Raw genomic sequence first — 25,186 nt, 5'->3', positions numbered from 1 at the left:
AAGAGGGTGTGTGTTTGGAGAGAGTGTTAAAGAAAATTTGAGAGAGGAGAGAAAAGGAAAGGAGAGGGGAAGATGTGTGTTTTGGAGAAAGTGTGTGAAGAACGCGAGGAAGGTGTGTGTCGGCGCGCAGGTGTCAAAAAAATAGGGAGTTAAAAATGAGAAATGTGTTAGAGTGCTGGCAAGAGAAGGAGCAGAAGGGCAGAGAGATAGAGGGGTAGAGGGTAGAGTGAAAGAGAAAGGATAGCAGAATGAAAAAAGAGAGATGGGTGACATGGCAGGAAAGGACAGTGAGGTAATGGTCAGGACTAAATCAGGAGCTTTGTGTTTGAGAGATTGCATAAAATCCACATCAATACAACAAAGTGCAGCTCTGCATTTGTCTTTCGGTGTGTGTGTGTGTGTGTGTGTGTGTGTGTGTGTGGTAGTTCTGATGAGTAAAAATGTGAAGCATAGATTTATCACTGGTATTGATTACCTCACAGCCAGGCACTTAACACCGGTACACACACACAAACACAAACATACACACATAAGCACACACACTGAAGTCCTGAGTCAACACAGTAAGAAATTACAGTTTATTTGCACAGCACTCCACTTCCAACAGCTACAGAAGAAATCATCTTTCACACACTCACACCACTCACAATGATAAGTAACCTACAGTGCTGACCAACTACTAAGAAAAAAACAGACTGTTTTCTCCTCCACAGGGACTCTAGTCTGCTTCTGCTTTTCTTATTATCACTCTCTTCTCACCTACATTTCCATTTTTCATAAAATAATTTTCTTCTTTTATAATTTAACCATGTATACTATGTACTTGAATATGTATGTTTAAAGTAGAGATGGAACTGATACCCAGGATCAGGAAAAGAAGAATGAATTTAATCCTATAACAAACGAGACTGAAACTGGATTTGTAAAACAAATATTTTTTTGGAACAGTAAATGTTTATTTAAATGTTAAATATTTGCACTGTAGGTGATTTTTGTATGAAAGCTGAGATTCAGTGAAAGCTAAGAGTTTCAGTTTAAAATAACACATTAAAGCTTAGTAGTTGACTGTATAAAAAAACGGAGGGTCAATCAATACCATAATTTTAAGAATATGAAATGTTTTCTCATAAATTGGTTTATCCTATATGTATTTTGGGCTCATTAAATAAAATTAAGACATCTAAGTAAAGAACATGTGTAATTGAACTGAACATTTATTACGTAGTTTATTTGAAACTAGGATTTTCCAATAGTTATTTGGAAAAGGCCTAGATCTGAGTCTTTCTAATTAGGCAGTTGTAGCACACAACACATATTGTCTTATAATTGGTAGAACTGTCTATTTTTCTTTTCTCTACAGGCTTAAATGATTTATTCATCAAGTGTGGAGGCCGTTAATAAAGCAATAAAACGCTTATTAGACTCCCATTATGGTTATCAAGTGCTTAAATGCAAAGAGTTAGCTATTTGTAATATTAGTTTAATATAATATATTTCCTTTTCTAACTGATACTCTGTACCTTTTGGTTTTGCCTGTAGTGTTAACTGTGAATAAATTGTAATAAAACACGAGAACTTCCAGGTGTTCTGACTGGCAGTGTACATTAACCATGCACTGGTTAACCACCCAAAGCCCTGTTAGGATCATTTTAACATACAGTCAGTTTCATCCTCCTAAATCAACCAACCAGCTCAAAATCCTGGCACTCCACAATAAATCTAATGACCAGAATGAAAACATGAAAAAGTGTGCTGAAAAAGAGAAAATCCATCAAACTTCTGACAACATTAATGCCTAACATATAATTCATCCACAGACTGGTCAGACTGGGGCTTTAAGAATGTCTTTTTAGCAGACTGAAGGTGGTGAGAAATGTGACGAGCTGTGGAAATGTATTCACTGTTAATCTCTTACACTAGAAAAAAAAAAAGGTCTAGCACAAAAGAGCATCACAAAGGTGGTAAAAGTACCGAAAACCTTAAGTAAAAGTGTGACTACTCATCTAATTAATACTCCAGTAAAATTACAGCTTCAGAGTCTTCACTCATGTTGAAGTAGAAAACTATAAACTCTTTTACTTAATTGACTTCAAAAAGGAACAAAAACTCCAAATGCACAATGATTTTAAGTTAGTGGCCCTTTCATGAAGGAACACTGGAAAACATTAGCAACAGTAACAACAGCTTTATTCCGAATCTCTCAAATGTCAGCAGGCATGATAATAACTCTGACAACACCACCTAGCTGAATGCTAATCACTAGCTGTCACAATAAAAACTGTCTCGATAATTACAAACTGTACACAGCAGCAGACAGATTACAGTCAGGGGTATTAGGTCTCATTCGCAAATAAAGTTTTAGAAATTTCGATCAACTCCTTTGGAGTTGATGTCTGATGCTAAAGATTCACTTTATAAATATATGATTATAGAGAAATGCAGTGATGTAGTGTTTGAAAATGCATTGAGCAGAAGATTTTTCTTCTGAAATGTTAGTAAAAATCAAAAGTGTTGTTAAAGAAAAACTCAAGTAAAGTACAGATACTTAAAAATCCTACCAAGTACAGTAACAGTTCAACAGTACAAGTAATTGCACTTGGTTACTTCCCAACTATTTGAATAATTGGCCTCCAAATTCTCCCCATGATCATCAAAAAAGCTATGAATCTCAATTTTTGGATTTTTCTAACGTTGAAATATTATGAGATAAACAACAGTGATGTACAAATTAATGGCAAACAGATGAAGTGATTTAGTGCTAACTTTTTTTTTTTCATTTAATAAAAAAAAAGTTGGATAAAGCAGTTATTACTGCTCAAACTGTGCCATCTGATCCTTTTTGGGGTCTTTCTTGTAAAATAGATATAATAGATTTTCACCTCTTATTATGATGCACCATCCACAAGCTGTTATATTTTGTGTGTCGGTACTTTGTCTTTTAAGCCCTTATAAGTCACATTTGTTTGTGTTATAAATTATATTTTAATGACGCTTAATAAAACCAAACCTTTCAGGGGAGATTTAATGTCCACCTCGACTCATAAATGGATACCTTGCATTTTTAAATATGAATGGGGATTGTATGCTTAAGGTAACAGCTGGGTGTTGAGAAGTGGATGGAGAGAATGCTTTTTGTTAGTGTTTATGTGTGTGCGTGTGTTTTATCTGTCCAGATGGTACGCATTGATTATCTGATGCTGTGGGTGCAAGTCGGGCGAATTCTTACAGCCAGAAGCTGCCAGTATTAAAGCACAGGCGGCCACTAAAGGACCTGTTTAAACGCTGTGTTACAATCTGAGGGACTGTACAGAAAATATAAATACAGAAATAATATTCAGCAGTGGTTCTCTGTGACTTTTTAATTTAATTACAGTGGTGGAAATCACAGGCCAATGTTATCAGTGTTTTTATATTTATTATTGAGTTCTGATCATTATTAGCCTATATGACTGGCCACTTGTACTGAATGGATTTAATCCAAAGCTCAATAACAAAAAGGCTTATAAATAATGGACCTAATGTGTTCTGTGGATGGAATAAAAAGCTCTATGTCTACAATAAATAAACTATATATTATTGTACACATTTAAATCATGTTCATAAAATAAATATGTATTGAAATAGTCCATGGAATTTATTTTACATTTTCAGGAGTCCCTGGGTACAAAAAGTCTGAGAACTTCTAACACACAAAACAGCATATCAAATAAATAACATTACCGTAGGTTTTAAAAAAAAGAGTGCAATCAGTGCATTTATACTCACTGTAAGTATAATTAACTATAATAATACAAATAATTAAAAAAAAGCCTAAAAGAGCCTAATAAACTTAACTTCCCTTAGAAGTTTATGCCTATTTTTGCCCATCTTTGATACCCACATTTAACAAGCAATAAAATGCCAATATTTCTCATATATATCATGGTATTTTATATAACTTTTCAGTACTAGTAATATGATGATGCACACAAACCTGAGGCTGAATGACCACATTTATGATTGGTATAGTGTCTGAATAACAAAATATAAGATTGGTCAAAAGGTCTTGCTTGAAAGCTGTGGGCCTGTTGTTTATAGTACTACTAATTTCTGCAAATACATTAAAAAAAAAAAAAAACATAACCTTCAGAGAGTGCTGGTTTATAATACTAAATTTTTACTGTTAAACTGTGAAGCACTTAGTGGATTTGCAATCATTATTATCATTAATTTTCCCATTAAGACATGAATCTCTGTATCAAGATGTAAAAGTAAGCATATTCCAAATAATTCCTATTTATTAAGCAGTATGTAAGACATGAACTTTCATGGCATGGGCATGATCGCAGACTGTCAAAGTTTAAGGTGAGAGTGATGGTGGAGAACACCCACACTATTAAGAGCTATTTTTAGGAACATCACCACAACTTGAATTAGTCATCATTCTTCTCCCAAAGAGAGATGAGTCACAATTTTGAAACATCAATAATTTTCAGTGTGTTCATTTCAAAATCCTGTTTAAAAAAAAAAAAAAAAAAAAAAACACCTACGCATAAAGGCAGTTACATGTGATCTGAGATTGCTTCTACATGAAAGCCCTAAAACATGTCAGTGTGCTTCTCCTACAAGCTTCCAGGCTTGTACAGTGAGTGCACTTCCTCCTGACAAATGCTTCTACATTACCAGCCAGATATAATAAATGTGTTTGTCCACCTCTATTTCTGTAGACATGCTTTATTCTGCTCTTTACAGCTCACCTGCTCTTCAGCATTTCACTTAACCTCAGTAGGAATGTTGGAACATTAATACTGGAAAAGGCAATGTGATGATTTTAAAAAACAACAAAGCGTATGTGTTCAGAAGTGATTTTCCTGTACCTCACATGGCCGTGGAGCTTCCACTGTTTCACAAGTAAGGTATATGTGAGCTTGTATAATAACCAGGGAGTCATCAATACTGGTGAAACACAAGCTAGATGCCATCTCCATTAAGCTCATAAAGCCATAGTGAAATTGTTATTTTTGCCACGTTCACAATCTTGTAATGTTGCAGAATGAGTGACACTCAGCTTTGACCTCTTTACGTGCTGCAAAATGCCAATCTTGTGCTTTATATGTGCAGCGGCTGTGAAAAAACTTTCTGAAATTCTGACCTTTACATTTATATGAAATTCAGAGAACTTGCTCAGACTTTTCACGGTTTTAAAAATCTCAACCACGACCAAAAAGATAGCATTTGAAATCTACCCTCAAAATTGGGGAAAAAAGAGAAAAAATGCAGTTAAATATTATAAACATTAAATTACAATGAATATTGACATTTCTAATATTAATTATGTATATTTTTTTCTTATGTATCATTTATGGCCTTTTCTCAGCCTTAGTGACAGACATGAAGTTTATGGCCACCTGCTAAATTACACGGATGTTCATTAATGTCAGAAATGTAATAAAGCAATTAAAAATAAGGTAATTGTAATCCTTTTACGTCTTTAGATGTATTCAACTCTGATTAACTGATTTTTTAAAACGAATTACATAATCCACAATACATGCAGCCTCTAATTACAAGACACTGATGCTAATTATACTAACTGATCCGCACAGTCATTGATCTAGATTTAAACAGTGAAAGCAAACAACAGCGCAGCTTACAATTGACCGATATATCATGTCTGCGTTTTTATGTCATTGTTATATTATTTCTATTATTTGCAGATTAGCTTTGCAACCTTGGCAATATAATATGATACACTTAGGCCTATAGAATATGAAAAATGTTTACATAGCTATCTAGCCAGCAATGATTCGATTATCTTGGTTAGTCAGCTTGTCTGTTTTACATGCTGCTGAATAAATCCTGGTAAAGGCAGGATAGACTGCACACACATGCCTTCATTACTGATGAGAGCGTAGACAAATTGACACACTACTTAAGGATATTTATGGTTTTGGTAAGAGACTTTTTATTTATTTATATATATATTTATTTATTTATTTTTATACATATCAAAGTAAAAGCTAGAACCTAGGCAATAAGCCAAATTATTCATTTTAAAAATCCATTTTCTTTGCATCATTTGATTATATGTGAAATATGCTTTCCTCGAAATAATCTGAAATAAAATAATATATCAGAATTAAATGAAAAACAAGTTAACCAAATAGATATTGGAAATACTGCTTTCAAAACCAGCCAACATAGAATTATTAGACATGAGCTGATTTCCATCTTTATTTTTTTCGGTGCAACATTTGCATGACATGACCTGGCGGCTGGCAAGAAGAGAGTAAATTCAGTGTGGGCATATTGTGAATTTTAACTGTCTTGTACAAAAACAGCATGTGTGTGTTTTCAGTGCCAAGGGAAAAACCAAGAGGAAAAATAGATTTACTATTTTAAAAATATTTAATAATTTAAATAATTACTGTATGATTATACACTCACTGTCCACTTTAATAGGGATACCTGTATGCCTGGATATCTGCATGAATGAGCAATCATGTGGCAGCAGCACAATACATAAAATCATCCAGATACAGGTCAAGAGCTTCAGTTAATGTTCATATCAAACATCAGAATGGGGGAAAAAATGTGATCTCAGTGACTTTAACCGTGGCGTGGTTGCTGGTGCCGGATGGGCTGCTGATCTCCTGGGAATTTCACACACAACAGTCTCTAGAGTTTACACATAATGGTACGAAAAACAAAAAACAGCGAGTGAGTGACAGTCATGCCACATGTCACAGAGATCACATTTTTCCCCATTCTGATGTTTTATGTGAACATTAACTGAAGCTCTTAACCTGTATCTCCATGAGTTTATGCATTGTGCTGCTGCCATATGATGAACTGATTGGCCAATTCCATGAATAAGCATCTTTATATATGTTTCTAATACACACATTATTTAAATAATGAAATATTAATATATTTAATAATTAAAAAATATAAAAGCTAAGAAAATTAACAGAGACACTAAACTATAACTAAAAATGAAGGTTAAATTAAAAATGCAAAATTGACTTTAATAACACTGATTCCCCCATTGGCACACACACAACACAAGTTCTGCTTCTCACTTATACTCCAGCACTCTTTCCTCTTTCTCACTTTTGTTTCCTCCTGCTGTTTCACTTTCTTCTCATAATTCACCCTCATCCTGCTTTACCCAAACACTTTCTTTTTTATGTGTTTTTTCCCTTTCACTCATTCCCCCTTTGAAAATGACAGAAAAAAGAGACTCACCCCCTCCTCCACCCAGCAGGGTCTTGTTGGCTGAAATGACAAACAGAAACAGAAGAGTGTTCAGGGAAGAACTTATCAGAATGACAAATACTTGGCTTTCCAGCCCAACGCCTGTAAGCAATATGATTACTGTTCAGATTAAGGAGAGAAAAAAGTATGAGATGTGCTAGCCCATAAGGATTAAGGTACGGCTGGGCTAACTGACCTGAATGTTAAATAGTACATTCAGAAATCGGTCTCATCACTCTTTGGTTGGGGTGAAGTGCTTCAGCCTGTTGCTGAAATGCTCACCTTAGACTTGGCTTTTAAGGCTGCACTAACTCCACAGCTATACAAAGCAGCAGCATTACACAATTCAGGTTATAAAATAGAGAAGATAGAGAAGTCAAATCTGAATCCAGACTAATTCATAAGGTTTGGGTTGGGGGATGTGGGTGAAAAACCAGTCAATGTTTTTGTGTGGGCGACAAACAAAGCACCTTGATAACTCGTTATTTACACATACACTCATAGGTATATGTTAATTACACATACATTATTTACACATAATATACAGTAAACACTACAGAATAATATTTGATTTCTTGCATAATCTTGCTATAAATTTGGAGTAAAATAATAAAAAAACCTCAACATTTTTTTCCAACCTAAACTTTATCGACTATCTACACTATATGGCCAAACGTTTGTGGACACCTGACCATCACACCCATACGTGGGTCTTCTTCAAACTGTTGCCACAAAGTTTGAAGCACACAATTGTATGGGATATCTTTGTATGCTATATCATTACAATTTCTCTTCACTGGAACTAAGGAGCCCCAAACCTGTTGCAGCATGACAATGCCCTTGTGCACAAACTGAGGCCTATAAAGACATGGTTTGCCAAGGTTGGTGTTGAAGAATTCGAATGGCCTGTACAGAGCCCTGACCTCAACTGCACTGAACATCTCTGGGACGACCTGGAATGCTGACTGCATGCCAGACGTTCTCACCCAACATCACCTGACCTCACTAATGCACTTGTAGCTACAGTCAGGTCTATAGGTATTTGGACTTTGACACAATTTTTGTAATTTTGCCTCTGTACACCACCACAATGGATTTGAAATGATGAAATGACTCAAGATGTGATCGAAGTGTAGACTTTCAGCTCTAATTCAAGGGGTTTTACAAAAATATTGCATTAACCATTTAGGAATTACAGCAATTTTTTACATAGTCCCTCCATTTTTACAGGCTCACAAGTAAGTGGACAAACACAATCATAAGCATTAGGATTTAAATATTGTTTGCAGCATTTGACTGAATCTGAGCAGAAAATATAGCTTTATACACTTCAGAATTCATCCTGCTATTTCTAACAGCAGTCACATCATCAATAAACGCCAGTGACCCAGTTCCATTGGCAGCCATACATGCCCATGCCATAACACTTCCTCCACACGTCTGACAGATGATGTTGTATGTTGGATCATGAGTTCTTCCTTTCCTTCTCCATACGCTTCTCTTCCCATCATTCTGGGGAGGCTTTTTTAGAGGTTTTTTTTTTAAGCAAATTCTAATCTAGTAAATCTAATCTAATAGTTTATATGTCCGTACCACAGACAAGAATTTCAACACACTTCCATGTACTAAGGGGGAAAAATCTGTACATTTAGTATACGTTAATATATTCTCGTACTGGCCATTCCAATATGTAAGGGATATAAAATGGATGCTTTGCTTGTTTACATGCAGGCCATGAATATTTGAGCATCTATGAATATTTTGGGGCTCTTAAGCACACTCTCCTGCTGACTGGTGTTAAATTAGCAATGTAGTGCTCATGTCCCTAAAATCTCATCATACTGTTTGGTGAAGCAGTGTTGGCATTTTCTATGTAAATGCCACCTTGGGTGTAGAAAAAGCTCAGACATGGTTCATGGTCCTCAGAGTGTACAGCTGGTAAAAGGAGAGCTTAGCAATACAGAGCAGCACCTTCGGGCCTGGACACAGTACTCCGCGTGTGGCTCACTGAGGATTAAACTGCACACTTTTGTATTTGGAATGGATGAACATGGTCAATACAAGACATAATAGCAAATCGAACACTGGATTTACTTTATTACTTTGGCAGCAAAGGCCTGAGGGATTGAGGGTTAAGGACATTGCTCATGGGTTCCACAGCGACTCTGTAGAAGTCCTGAGATTTTAATTAACAACCTTACGGATACTGAACCTGCACAACAAAGCTACTGCATCCTTATGCATGAACTGCCATATGCTAGCATGCATAAAATTCGGCAAAGGCTTTAATTTTCATCTTATGAAAATGAATAAGGTTTGGATTGGATGAGGGAGGCATGGTGGTGCCGAGGGTAATGTTGCTGCTTCACTGCTCCAGGGTCCGTGGTTTGATCCTGAGCTCAGGTTACTCTATGTGTGGAATTTCACATGTTCTCCCTGTGGGGTTCATCCCTCCTCCCAAAAACATGCAACAGGTGAACTGGCTATGCTAAATTGCCTCATGGTGTGAATGAGTGTGTGAATGGTGCCTTTCGATGGACTGGCATCCCAGTCCTCTCACCTCACGCCCAGTGTTCCCAGGACAGGCTCCAGATCCACTGCAACACTGTCCAGGATAAAGTGGCTACTGAAGATGAAGATGGATTGAGTGCATGTTGCTAAACAAGGTACAGGAAATCCTGGGAACATTGGGATGGGATGCCAGTAAATCACAGGGGAAATTTAGAGTAGCCAATCTGCCCACCTGTTTTTCTTTTTTTGTGAGATGGGAGGAAACCCATGTAAATATTATTTCAACTGACCAAGAATTCCTAGATACATCCCTGATTGGAGTGACCAATAATCGGTAAATCTAAAAAGAGGTTCAGACTTGTTCTCTCACTCATATAACAACAAATTCAACAACAAATGACTTTTCAGGCTTTTCACAAAAGAATTCTGGGACTTTTTGTGCAGAAATACTAAGCACCATTACATTCATTCATCTTATGAGTTAATCACACCATCATCCACCATAACCATAATGACCATTTTAGGGATAATTGTGGGGCCACTAGTTCACTTGAATGAGACATTATAAATGCTTGGTGGACAGTGAGAGTTCTTAACAGCATACTCAGGATCACGCACTCTGAACTGCTAGGACCTTAACTCAACTGAACATAATATGGACAGCATGGTTTATACCAAGATCAGGGGTTTCTTAATCAAAGCAAAGAGACAAAAGCCATAATCAGGGGAAAATTACCAAAACAGGCTCTTGACCACTAGTATAATATCAGTAAACAGGCATTACTGGACCCCCGCTGAGATTGATGGAGGTTTGTCTGTGAGGCAGTGCCTGAAGCTGGAGGCGGGCTGTGTGCAAGTAACGTTTTATGACCAGACTGCACGGCTCCATCACAAATGAGCAATTTGATAGTTGATTAAATGTCTCTCATTTGAATTTCATTACATCCGTGCACACAGTGAATAAACCGAACAGTCAGCAATGCCTTTATACAGAACATTGTTAAACCCAGGTCATGTAAGTAAAATCAAAATGCTTTTTATAGCATAGTACACCTGAATGGAGACAAGGCTGCAAATAAACGCACAAACACACAAAAAGCAAGATAAACATCGCCAAATTCAGAGACACTCAACAGAGACACACACACTCACAAAACACTGTGGATGGAGAGGTAACCATAGCAACGTCAAAGCCCAAAGGTTTTATACTGAAACCTTATTTACTTATTTAATTACACAGAGAGGGGAAAAGGGGAGAAAGATAGAGAGAACTGGAGAAGAAAAGAGTGTGAAACAAGAGGGAATGAATAAAATAAAGGAGGGAAGGAAGAAAGGAGGGAGTGAAAGAGAACAGGGATGGGGAGACATGAGAGAAAGAAGAAAAAAGAAAACCAGAGAGAGAAAGGATATAATTTGCCAGTGGTGGTGCCTCTCTGCGCTGTCTGTCAAAGAAAAGACTACTAGTGAAGAGGGAAAGGGATCAGACATGCATGAGGAAGGACAGGCAGGGAAACAGTGAGGGAGAAGATGAGTGCAGGCGGTTAGTCCCTGATACCCCAGGGAGAGAGATTTGCCATCTGCCAGAACCCTGTATGTGCAGCTGTACCCAGGAGAAGGGTGGCAGAGCAACCATAGAGCTCTCTCTCTCTCATACATGCATGCACACAAACACACACACACACACACACAGCCCAGTGGGATGAAACGACATGATCAGATTGAACATGGAGATGTGTTCACCGCACACACATGTTTTACTCACATCCATTACAATTCCCCTTAGATAGAAAGACATTAACTTCAATACCAAGGTTACGAGTGAAGAAAAGCCCCTAACATTGACTCTTCCTTCCCCGGGGAAGAAAAGATCAAATAAAAGCAAATAAAGCATATAAAAGTAAGAGTGAGTCTGGATTACAATTACAAAAACAAAGATAGGAGGGGGAACAGAAAGTACACACAGAAAGACAGACAGCAGGATAAAGAGATGAGAGAGAGACAGGAAGATTGTGTGCCCAGATGGGAAAGCAACAAAAAAAACTTTTTAGAAACAGCAAAAGCACTCAGTATTAATGTTACATCATTTCAGGTAGAACACACAGATTTGTCTTTCTGTCCTTATGAGGACCTTCCATTGACATAACTATTAATGCGCTAATGAATGCTATGCTACATCTATATCTAACCCTAAACTTAACCTCAGTTACCCTCAGGCTCATTTATGTTTTTTGGAATTGCAGATTTTGTAAAAGAGCAATTCTTGTAGGGACATTTGGTCCCCACGAAGATAGAAAAACAAGCCCATACACACGAACAGTTGATGGACAGCAAGCATGGTTTTAAAGAAGGGAGAAACGAAAAGAGCAAAAGGCAGAAAGCGCTCACATCAAAAGAGACTGAGTGACACAGGTAGAGAAGAGCAGAGTGAACGAGAACGCCAGCCACAAGATGACATGATATAGCATGGTTTGAAGATGTGGTGGAAAGAGAACAGGAACAGAGAGAATGGAGAATGCGAGTGTGCCGTGGTGAAGGTGTGTTAGCGGAGAACGAGCTGCTGCCATGACGGATCTTAAAGAGCATTCAGGGCTTTTATCAGAGAGCCCTGAGGTTTCAGTTTACTCAGCCAGGACGCTGTGCTAAAGGCCTTATATTGTACTATGGACAGTTAATTACATTACTTTCAAAATCCTAGAATGTGATTTTCAGGCTTTAGCAAAAATGAATCAATTTACATCGACTCCACCCTGTATTTTGCACTTTTATGTCAAAATTTCCCAAACTGCCATATTCACTTGCAAATCTACTTTTTTTTTTTTTTTTTTTTTTTTTTTTTGCAGTGTTTCTCAATCGAACACACAGTCCTCTGCATACGCATTTAAGAAATCAGCTCGCTCTTTTTTGGTGGATTTTTATGTGTCTTTACATATGCAAACCTTTAGCTATTCAGGGATTAATAGGGATACATACACACAGAGAGCAGGCAAGACCTGAAGAAAGTGCCCCTGATCCCAAACTCTGAATCTAAGAACTAATATGAGCTGTAATGGGCAGTTCCTTCTTCACTCATTTGGGAAGAAACAAAAAAGAAAATATTCAAAAATACAGAAGAGATATTTTTTGGCTTATCATTACATAAGCATTCACGCTCTTGCCAAAACTATCAGCCTCCATTTCATCTCCTGGGTCCACCTGTACACCAAGGAGCTTCTCCGTGAGTTATTTTGGCTTTTTCCACCTTGTACTGAGTTCTTTCTCATTCTCTCTTTGGCTGGTGCTCAAAATTACCGGCTTGTTGTGCACCGTTCTTGCTACTTCTTGTACTTGTGCTCACACTATAAGACTCATTGTGGCTTATGTAAAACATGCTGTAAAAAAATGTCAGAGCGGCTGTGCCTTCTGACACACTTGGTAAATTGTGTCTCTAAACTGCTCATGCTTAACGAGCAGATGTGATGAGCATGCTCAAAGAGTAAAAGTGATGTGATGCTGATTTGAGGGGGCTGGGCGTACTCGCTAATTTGAGGGGGGTTGTTGTAGATTCAAAAAAATTGTTGATGACAGGTCTTTGCTCTAGGTTTACCCTCACTACATCATCTTCCTCTCACATCTCTCCATCGAGCGTCCACATTGTTTTCCTCTGCAAAACATCAAAGCCACCTGCTCATTTTTCTCCTGCTTTTAGTCTATATTAATGCTCATCAGATGCATGTTCAGCACTACTTCTAAGACTAAAATCTTAAGGCATGTTTGAATAATTCTGTTCATATCAATTCAACTGTAAGAAATTACAGTTGCCCTTTTTCTTTTCTAAAATTTGAGTGCATACAGTTCAGATGACTAACAAGCCATAAAACAGAAAGGCAGTTCTAACTGGTCAAGCATTTAATGTGATCATGGGGATGATGTCTGTGTTAGGAAATCATATGTATGTTAATGTAAATTACATTTACATTAATGGAAATCATGCCTATGTTAATGTCAATTATGTGTACATTAATTGAAATCTTTTATATGTTAATGGAAACTGTATGTTCGTTCCTGGTAATCATTTGTACGTTAATGGAAAATAGTGTGTACATTAATGGAAATCTTGTGTATGGCTTTGTTAATGGAAATCATACGTATGTAAATGGAAATTGTGTGTACATTAATGGAAATTGTGTGTGTGTTAATGGAAATCATCTGTATGTTAACAGCCATTATGTGCATGTTAATGCAAATCATATGTATTGACATTAATCATGTGTATGCTAATGGAAGATATTTTTATGGAAAAGTGAAAAATGGTAAGAATGCTGCAAACTATTAGGGGAGTGTGTGTGTGCATGGAGTGGAATCATGTGTGTTTCTAAAATAGCATTTCACAGGGGTGAGTGGGTGAAGCACAGTGAGCGAGTGAGATACAGTGTGCTAAGGGATAGTAACAGATGTCCTTAGTGTCTGACACTCCAGAACCCTGCCAACACTTTGGCTTACACACACATACAGACCTAATAGTCACTTCCTCCCACTTAGTACATATGCATTCACTAACACTTGACTCTCTTCTTGGATAGTCTCACCCAGCTTAATCATTCATCTGGGCAATAGCAACATCTGGATTGGCTAAACCACGGGCCTGGCAGTTGAAGCACTGGTCTAATATAAGACAAGCTGCAATAACAGATGCCCTACAGCAAACTCATCTTCCCCAATATCCATTTTGCTGTTGACCATACAGTTGAATATTACTGAGGCAAATATATTGCTGATAGATATCCTGTTGTGTCAGACCCGAGAGACAAATATGTGCTTAAATCACATGCCAGGTGTGATTTAGTTTGTCACATGATTTGACGTACTACTGCATACCGTGCTAGGTGGAAACAACCAGAGTCCCTTAAATACAGTGTAACATCTTTAGTAGATCCATAGTTTCTCTGTGGTTTCAAATATTCAAGGGATTGAATTCCTCAGAATACCAAACACCTCCACCGCTGATGCTTTAAATCAACATGCACTAGATTTAAATCAATACGAGCTAGATATAACGGCAAAGGAGTAATAGACCTCTCAGGGGTATGATTTAGGGCCAGAGTTGGTGGCAATTGTGGTGGCCAGTCTTATTTCAAGGATGGCAGATGCCTCCCAAAGCCTGCCTCCCTTAGCCTCCCTGGCACCTTCAGAGGCATCTTCCATTGTCTGTCTGACTGCTTTTTGTGCAACCTGTGCACTGTGTATGCTAATGTAAGTATATTTTGAGTCAAAGGGAAAAATATGCACGGTGTCACAAAGGTCTACAAATGCAAAAGTGGAGCATTCAACTAAGAAAGAGCAGAGAGGACAAGGGCCAGAGATCTAAAATTTTTGTACAGTGGAAATGCTTAACTAAATGCAAACAGAATAAACATCAATGTTGTGTTTATGTTATAGCCTACTCAATGAACTACTTCTCCTTACATTCTCAGAAAAAAGGTACTAAACTGTACCATTCCTTGTCGCTCGGGTGGTACTCTCAACCATACCTTATACCTTTAGTATTTATCTTACCTAGAAAGGTGCATATAGGCTAGTGTACCTTTAAAGTTTTACTCTAAAATGTAATTATGTATGTAAAATCTTTTTTATGCATGGACACTCACACGGAAAGCATGGACACCCTTTCACTTGGAATGCGTGGACACTCTTTCACTTGGAATGCATGGACACTTTCACTTGGAATGCATGGACACTCTTTCACTTGGAATGCATGAACACTCTATCACGTGGAATGTGTGGACACTCTTTCACGTGGAATGTGTGGACAATCTTTGATGTGGAATGCATGGACAATTTCACATGGAATGATTGGAAACCTTCACTTGGAATGCGTGGACACTCACTTGGAATGCGTGGACACTTTCACTTAGAAGGCATGGACACGTTCACCTGGAATGCATGGACACTCACGTGGAAAGCATGGACACTCTTTCACTTGGAATGCGTGGACACTCTTTCACTTGGAATGCGTGGACACTCTTTCACGTGGAATGTGTGTACAGTCTTTGATGTGGAATGCATGGACATTTTCACATGGAGTGCATGGAATCTTTCACTTGGGATGCTTGGACACTCACATGGAATGCATGGGCACTTTTCACTTGGAATGTGTGGACACTTTCACTTAGAATGCATGGACACATGTGCGGAAAGCATGGACACTTTCACTTGGAACGCGTGGACATGCTCACTTGGAATACATGGACACTCACTTGGAATGCATGGACACTCACGCAGAAAGCATGGACACTCACGCGGAAAGCGTGGACTCTTTCACTTGGAACGCGTGGACACGTTCACTTGGAATGCATGGACACTTTCACTAGGAATGCGTGGACAGGTTCACTTGGAATGCATGGACACTTTCACTAGGAATGCGTGGACAGGTTCACTTGGAATGCATGGACACTCACGCGGAAAGCATGGACACTTTCACTTGGAATGCATGGACATTCGCGGAAAGCATGGACACTTTCACTAGGAATGCGTGGACACGCATGCGGAAAGCATGGACACTTTCACTAGGAATGCGTGGACACGCATTCGGAAAGCATTGAAACTTTCACTTGGAATGCGTGGACACGTTCACTTGGAATGCATGGACACTCACGCTGAAAGCATGGACACTCTTTCACGTGGAACGTGTAGGCACTTGCATGCATCATGCTGACACGTAGCGTTTGTGTCCTGGACAACGTGGCCCTGTCCTCTGCATATGGGCCAAGGGGATGACTTCATTTACCATGTCCCTGCACAGTAAACTAATAATAAACCCTCATTTATGTTATAAGGGTCTCCCTTGTGCAGCACGACACCCCTTGGTCACTGATAGTTTCTTATTATTATGTATTTTATTAACAATCATATCGTTAAGTCACTGTGTTTAATGTTATAAGTGTATTTTTTTTCTATTGGCCCTCAAAACGGCTTGAGTCCGCTGAGGAGCTGGAGGGGTGGAGCGCGCGCGGAGCGGAGCGCGCCGCGCCGTTTGTGTGACAGAGAGAGAGCAGAGCGCGAGAGCCTGTGCGCGCGGCACTCACAACAGACCGGCGCGTGCCACAAGCGTTTTAACGGCTTTTAACGGAAAGCGGGGTCGGTATACATTAACTCCTGAGAGAACGAAGCGAACCGGACAGAAATGCGGATGACTGAGACACAGGTATGTAGCGTTCAGAGATTTTTTTGGGGGGTTAAGCGTCGTCTAACGTTACCAGTTTTAACCGGCTTGTTTCTTACTCTCAGAAACGTCTCACGAGACGAAGCGGGGATCATTTTATTCCACTGTAGGCGTCTAATCTTCAGCTAAATGAAAATGCTTTTTATTCAGGCAGGGAAAATGTAGGCAGTCTGATAAAATGTAAAATATCTGGTCTCTAAACAAGGGTGTTAAATAGCCGAGGCTAAGTAACTTACTATTTAAGAGCCAGACATTATTTTCAAACATTTTAGAGGTAAATAAGAGCTTAAGTGGATGTGATGCCCAAGTAAAAGCGGTTCTTATTACATACCGAGGTGTTTGGTGTGTGTTTGGAGTCTTCCCAACCTGTTACAGAGCTCTACACTGTCAGAAACAAAGGCATCAAACTGGACTTTTCCCTGTTACTGTAGTGGTACCTTCAGTGTTTATCTTATACCTGGGAAGGTGCATGTAATGTACCTTTATTTAGCGTTTAAAGCTTTAAAAAGGTACATTAGTGGTCAACATTATGTACCATACATTTTTTAAATGGATAAAGATACATACTAAAAGTACAAAAGATGTACCCTTTAATGGTACCACCCTAGTGACAAGGAAAAGTACAGTTTAGTACCTTTATTTCTGAGTGTACACTGTAGTAGTAACACACATACACACACACACACATGCACACACACACACACACTCCTGATTTAACCTTCACGGGAGCGCCTTGGTTAAAAGACACCATCAATAAATGATTTAAATCCCTAAAATGCACGCTATAATATGAACTTTCTGGTTTAATTTTCATACTAATTTTTATCGGAGTGTCCTACATGTCATGTATAAAGGAGCCATGGGTTTTGTTTGAAGCGCAAGTATCTACAGGTCATCAGTCGTAAAATGAAGCCTTTTTGTTTAGTCATCACCTTTGCAGAGATAAATACAAACATTTGAGAGACAGAAAGTGCAGCAAGAACCTTACAGAGGTGCGTGTTGAGTTGATGATCTACAGATGCACACACTCTGTGTGAGAGCACATACAGATGGAAATGATCATAATGTGTGGTGGCAGGTGATGACTGCAAATACGCGAGTGTGTGTATGTGTGCATGCTTTGGATTAAAGACACAGTCAGTAAATATCCTGACTGTCAAAAAGCTTTAAAGTCATAATCCATTATAATATGTTGTCTATTGTCTATTTTCTGATTAATGTTTCTTGTGCATCACTTGTATAAAGGAGCATACCGCGATGTGAAGACTAAACGTGGGTTTAAGTACTAGTATCCCCAGGTCATTTCCCTCCAGTTATCAGTCTTTACCTTTTTTTTTTTTGGTTTAGCAGCTAGCGATCACCTTTGCAGCGATAAATATAAACATTTGAGAGACAGACAGTGCACCGGAAAACTTACAGACTTCCATGTTCAGCTGAAGATGATTTACAGATGCATCAGATCACACACAGATGGAAATGATCCCGATGTGTGGTGGCAGGTGATGATTGCAAAAGTGCGAGTGTGTGTATGTGTGTGTGCATGGTGATAACGCCGCTATCTTTCATCGCTTTCCATCGTCTTTCCTCTTTCTTCCTGCCCTGTTGGTGACAGCCAGAAAACAGTGGGGTTTTTGTAGACTCGCCAGCATGAGCTCCCAGCCATGCCAGCACAGTGGGAAGAGTGTGTAACACAGTCTACTCTGCATGAAACCACTCCATACTGGACCACGGAGAAACACATCACACACCCAGACACACACATACAACTGCACGCACACAAGCCTTCACTGACGTTCACACACTTTTCTCCACTTGAATGTCAGCTTCATTTAGACAGGATCTGCGTTATCTCACTGTTGTAATAAAGTGTGACTTTTTAAATAATGATTTGTCAAACTATCAGGAATCCTTTAAACAGTTTAACTGCTATTATACACGGCTAAGCTTTCTGCTGTGCAATCAACTCAACTCTAATTAAGGTGATAGTTGAGGAGTTTGAGAGAGATTGAAACTGGCTGAAATCTATTTCATAGCTTTTTCTTAGACTAAACACACTATGAGGTACTTCCATTGACTTATATATAAACATTAAATAATTTTATTCTAACTCCTAGCTCTAAACCTGACCTCAACACTAGTAGACTAACAAGAAATCTTTTGGCTCTTTCTGTTTTTTAAAAGCATCATTTTTTAAGAAGCACTTTTCTTCATGAGGACCATTTGTGCCCCTCCGCTCCATTCTGAACTCTATACGCAGAATATGACTGTTTTGTACATAACACTGAGATTATAGACCGAAACGCCTGCCTTGGAGTATAAAACAGACCCATTGACATTGAATGACCTCAGTCAAGGATTTTACAGTCTTGGTCTTCATAATCTGTTCTGTGGTCAGCAGCTGCAGCTGTGTTTAATTCACAGCTCGATTCTGACCGAGTGATGTGTGCGTCACGGGTCAGTCTGCGCTCAGCGGCATGATAAAAATACTGCAGCCACAATACTGTGCGGATTACAGAGGAAATCTCTCTGTCTCTCTCTCTCTCTCTCTCTCTCTCTCACACACACACACACATATACACACACACATACACACACACAAAGAGCTGGCCTGCCTTGGAGCTGACACTTAAACAAAAGCATTTACGGCCTGCAAAAATACACAGCTGCAGCACAAAGCAAATACTGTCATTATGCAATTGGACTTTATAGAGGCTTTATCGAGACTCTCTGTTTACACAGTGATCAGGATTAAAGCTACAGCACTTCTGGAAAGCTGGACCAATGGAGAACCTGGTCAAGATATTAATGGTTTATAATTGTTTCAAACAATTAATTAGAGACAGCACTGATCCGATACTCAGGGCTGGTATCGGGCCAATACCAGCAAAAAATGGTGGACAGGAAATTAAAAAAAAGAATGAATTAGATCCAATCCTATAACAAATACAGCCTCAAATATCAGAGAATTGGTTGCAGGTTAAATGTGGCCTAACATTAACAACAAAGAGTAAGATACTCAACAAAGCATGTGTGTGGGAGTTGCTCTCATATCAGCTGTGTGGAAATACTTCACACTAAATGACCCCTTTTTTCTTGGAAAAGATTTGTTATTTTAGAGCTGGAAATGTTTAGACTAGATCTAAATTTTTTTTGTTAGGACTGATTTCAGTATATCGACACTTTATTATATTTGTTTATATTTGTAATATAAGCAATTTGTGTGTGAACAAGTTCATGAATTAAAATACCTGTATTTTAGCAATCTGTTTTTCCTTATTTTATTTTTTAAGTGAATTGCTTCTGTTATTCATTTTAATTTATAGTTTATATATTTATAATTTTAATTTATAATTTAAATTAAATTTTAAAATAATTTAATAATTTAATAATTAAATAATTTAAATATAAAAAAAATCGGTTGAGTATCGATGTTGGATTATACTCAAAGATTCAGTATTGGTATCAAAAAAGAAAAAGTGGTATCATCCCATCTCTAAAATTAACCTTTATCTCCTAATGAATACTGCATGAAGAGTGTGTGGAAATCTGTTTAAATAGAGGGTTGTCTATTACAACTGTATAAGAGCGCACACACACGTGTGCACAAGCCTCTCTAGAGAAGACTCCACTTCAGCACAACAATGAGCAGTTCTGTCTCATCTTCTGCCAGGCCGAGGTTGTCATAGACACCATGAGATGTACATCAGCCTTGTTCATTAATCACTGTGGCCATTTTATTCATTGTCACCAAGTGATTTATTTCAGTCAAATCAAACATTCTTCTGTCGTGCACAGATTCTGGACTGAATGGCATTTGTGGTGGACAGTGAACAGAAAGGCCGTGTTGTTCATGAGCACGGGGAGTACTGAAGAGCAGCCGTACGGCACTAAATTGCAGCTCAAAGACTTTCTTACAATATTGCTGTGTTGGTGACGGAATATCCCAGACCCTATCCTATGAACTGCTTCAATGTGTTTCAAAGGCTGGGGAAAAGCGAAAGAAGCCCTGAAATCCATCTCTGCTCAGGAGATTTCTTTAAGACTGCAGCACATGCAAAAGTGGTCAGCGCATGCAAATCAGCCGTTGGACAGGGCCTTGGACATTTGTTTTTTCACACAAAGTAGTCTTAAGGCGTAACTTTGTTTTGAAAGGATGGACAAGTTTAACTTCAAAAGACTTTTGAGTATTTAGTAAATCATGTTCAGGTTTTAAGAAATATTCCTTCATGTAAATACTGTAAGATGTAAGAAATAATGTAAGAATTATGGATGGGCATTTTACATTGTTACAAATAAATAGCACGCAGCTGTATTTACAAAGTAACTATTTTAATACGACCGTGACCTGAAGAAGCTCTTCTCCGAAACGTTGAAAGGAAAATTCCAACAAGGATGACTACAGCCCATATACATGGCGAATATCCCGAATACAAAATTGTGTCTGTAATATTTAGAATGGCCAAAATAAACAGCAAAAAAGACAACTACCAAAAAAGGACACTTTTTCATAAATTTGCTAAACTCAACTTCTAATAAGTGGTTTGTTAATAATATATAATATACAGTATAATATTTATCCATCTTCAGTAAGCTCCTTATTCTGGTCAGGCTTGCGGTAAATCTAGAATTCACTGAGGATGGGACACCAGAACATAAGCATGTCCACATGTTCATGTGTGAGGCAAGTTTTAGAACAATTAACAACCACTTCCATTGTAGAAAAAAATATCTCCACTCAGACACAAGTATCTGGTTTAGCTAAGTATTTCCAGATGTAGCTCTGTTTAGAAGTCACTATTTCACTTGACGTACAGATGCAGTATCAGCTGCTTGTGTCCCGACATTCTCTGTGGTTCTACACCACATGCTTAGTCAAAACAAAAACCTACATAATGTAACAATCACAGAAGAACAAACTATTTAACTCATTTTTAGTGTGTATTATTAAATACTTGATTAAGTACGTGAATACTAGATGAGTTCCGATATCCAGATGCTTAAATAATGCTCATAATCCCTAATAAGGAGCTTTTACATGAAAAATGCAGCCAGGGTCTGTGATAATAACATTGTTTGTGTTAAGTAGGAATGTGTGATATGGCATAAACGTCACATCACGATCCCTGATGTTTTCTTAATACACTATATGTATCACAATGTGATACATATAGCATTTCTGCTGCCACTGACAAACATGCACAATTTGCTATATAAACAGTGTACAAAGTGCGAGTTTTTTTACGGATGAAAAAAAGGACTAAAATGTTATTCAACAAGGGTGAAAGTTTTAATAATATTCTAAGAAAAACAATTTATCTAGCACAATAACAGTATTATCATATCACCCTTCTCTCATTTTGAATATTGGGATCTATTGTGTAATTAATTATTGACGATTTAATGTGTCTACCACTAATAAATATATTAATAGTAGTTTTACAAAAGAAGAGTGTGCACTGCCACAATTCGGGTGTGTTAAGACTGAGACCTACAATCACAGCATTATCTCTTGCCACTTTAGAGCGAACGCTGGGACAACCATTAGCACAGAATTTTTTTTAAAAAATAAGGTGTTTTTGTTTAACAAAGAAAAATGTATAATTGTTGATAAGGTGAAGGTTTTGTTAGGAGATTTCAATGTAACATCTATGGAAAGAGTTTCAGGTGTCAGTGTTTTGGAATATTCATGGTGTTTTGTAAATTTCCCATCACAGGAGAGCTTTCAGGACAGAGCAGTTTACGCTTTCCAGTTTCTCTGTAAAATGACAAACTACTTTTTCTGTCTCATTAACTTGCTGGGTAGGGAACGGCTGTTTATCATTGTTGCAATGGAAGTGATAACAGGAACTAACGTGTCTTGCGGACGTTACACTACATTAAATGTAACTATAAACAATTAAAAAAGTGTGACGTGTTGTTCATTAATAAATTAAAAATTGTAATCTTTGGCAAACTGCTGCGGTATAAGTGGAGTAACACTTCGAACTGTGCTGTTATATGCGTCAGGTCGTATCATACCACTCCAGTGTGCATTATTTTTGTATACCAGCATGGTCCATTGTGTGTTGTGTGATGGGATCAGATATCTCTGTGCTCAGTCTCTTGAAGCAACTCTGCGTTAATCTCGGCATGTGAATGTTATACAAATGCTTTTCAAGTTTAACATACACGTGCTCGCTCAAGCAAGTTTTCATTTGTGCTCAGTGAACTCAAACTGATACTAACTGTAATGTAGGCAGGAATACACAAATTTACATGTACCATCTCCCTCTCTCACACACCGCTTGGTGCCTAGTAGTTTGGCTCTAATTGAGCTATAAAAAAGTGCAAAGGCCTCCCAGAGGAAGGCTAATCATGTTCAGCTTAGTAGAGTGTGTTTGTTGAACATGGGCAGTTCCACATTATGATCTTTTAGCAGGGCACATTTACCATTTAGGCAACTATGTTCACTGACCTAAATCCAAAAGGCAGCTTTATATAAACAGAGACACGTTGTACTGTGTGTAGAACGGTGATCTCTAACCTCCTCCTGGAGATCTACCTTCCTGAAGAATTTAGCTCCAGCTCTAATCCAGCTGAGCTGATCCGGCTAATCCACTAGACTGATTATCTGGAGGTGGTGTGTTGGATTAGGGACTAAAGTGAATTCTTTAGAAAGGTAGATATTCAGGGAAGAGGTTGATGATCATCACTGGTATGTGATGGCCTATAGGTGGTTTTTCCTGAAACAGACAAGAAATTCGTCACTGTAAGGAAAGATGTTTTTCTATCTCTCCATATTTTTTTAGAGTTGTGTCTATGTGTTGTGTTTATCTGGGCACATGTGTCTGCTGCTCATGAGCACTGTTGTGTGTGTATGTGTGTGTGTGTGTGTGTGTGCTGTACTAGAAGACAGAGCGTGGAAAGCTGTGAAGAATCCAGTGCTTAAATTGCCTGTTTATTTCCAGACACTGCATCATTTACACAGCTACAGAGGGAGCAAGTGAAGCAGAGAAAGAAAAAGGGGGAAAGTGAATCTGAAGGCTTGGAAGGGATGAAACGTAAAAACAAACAAAACATTGTGGTGGTTTATCTCAGCAGAGAAAGAGAGATGATTAAAATGATTAGGACCCTTGGTTTTTGATAACCTTGTATTTTGCTAGCAATTGTCAAAGTGTTCAAGGATAACTCCAATCAAAGACAGAAAAATTTTGAACTGACATGCAGAAGAGACGGTTAAAATAAAAGCAGGAGATGCGTTCAAACATAATCCAACTAAATTGACATGAATGGAGAAAAGAGGAAGATGGGTGAAAAGACTAGAACAGGGCTGACAGGATGTGATTCCTGTTTATAGCATTTGCCAGTTCATTAGAGAGCAGGAAAAAGCGAGCGAGAGACATGGAGAGAGAGAGAGTGAGGAAGTGAAAAGAGGAAAGAAGGGAAATTGCAGAAGAGGTAAAGCATAAATTATTTCAAAAAACACTGCATCAATTTAATAGGCTGCATTTATACAGTGCTGTGCAAGGTGTGCGAATCTCAGGTGTGTGTGCGTTAAAGAGGCAAAGACAGACAGAAAAGTAAGAAAGAGTGAACAGAAAACAAGTGAGAGGAAAAGAGTGAGCATTTGAGGAAAAGAGATAGTTTGAACTGGAGATAGTCTGACAGCGTGACAATTATTCTAGACTGAGTGTAACTGTGAGAAGATTGGATTCAGAGCCATCTGATTTGCTACATATAAGGCATCACACACACACACCTGTGTACACCTGTGCTCAGTTCCTTTGATTTATGTTCAACACAACTGCTCATGCATTTTTAAACACTAATAGATATCTGGCTACATGAATCATAATACAGTGTAAAAGAACAGACATAGATTTTCCATCAGACTTATAATAGGCTACGCAAGTTAGACTAATTAGTTATGCTAATTATTAGACTATTAGTTATACTAACCATCTTCAAGTAAAAATAGACAATTTGTTATATATTAATCAGGAACATGATTTTTGGCTTTGACATAATATAATTAACAATCTAATATACATAATATAATTAACAGTGCTCAAGTTTGTAACTGGCTGAAGTTATATTTTTTTTTTATTGATTTGTGCATTCAGTCATGAACTCCCTGTTTCTGTTTTAACTATGTATTTGGTGTTATACTATGAGGGGAATAATTATTTATATTTATTTAGAGTATAACTGTGTGTATATTTAGCATTTCAAAGATCCATTTAATTAATGTAACTAATGAGG

At 38.0% G+C, this 25,186-nt stretch overlaps 2 protein-coding genes across 4 annotated transcripts in view; one reads left to right on the top strand and one right to left on the bottom strand.

Annotated features, from left to right (window-relative positions):
- The window catches only part of macrod1 (mono-ADP ribosylhydrolase 1), an 81,327-nt gene that overhangs the window by 28,476 nt on the left and 27,665 nt on the right, over window positions 1–25,186 (bottom strand). For all 3 annotated transcript variants that reach the window (XR_008302044.1, XM_026917626.3, XM_026917625.3), the window contains exon 4: window positions 7,228–7,257. Coding sequence is in view for 2 of the 3 variants with exons in the window: in XM_026917626.3 (XP_026773427.3) it covers window positions 7,228–7,257 (30 nt within the window). In the remaining variant the exon portion in view is untranslated. The remainder of the gene's footprint in view (window positions 1–7,227; window positions 7,258–25,186) is intronic.
- flrt1b (fibronectin leucine rich transmembrane protein 1b) overlaps window positions 13,574–25,186 on the top strand; it is a 28,440-nt gene continuing 16,827 nt past the window's right edge. Inside the window, exon 1 of the mRNA XM_026917623.3 lies at window positions 13,574–16,927. The gene's annotated coding sequence lies outside the window, so the exon portion shown is untranslated. The remainder of the gene's footprint in view (window positions 16,928–25,186) is intronic.

This window comes from Pangasianodon hypophthalmus, chromosome 7 (genome assembly GCF_027358585.1).
Source record: "Pangasianodon hypophthalmus isolate fPanHyp1 chromosome 7, fPanHyp1.pri, whole genome shotgun sequence".
Classification (NCBI taxonomy): domain Eukaryota; kingdom Metazoa; phylum Chordata; class Actinopteri; order Siluriformes; family Pangasiidae; genus Pangasianodon; species Pangasianodon hypophthalmus.
Note: the sequence above shows the minus strand (reverse complement) of the source record. Positions and strands in the feature narration are given on the sequence as shown.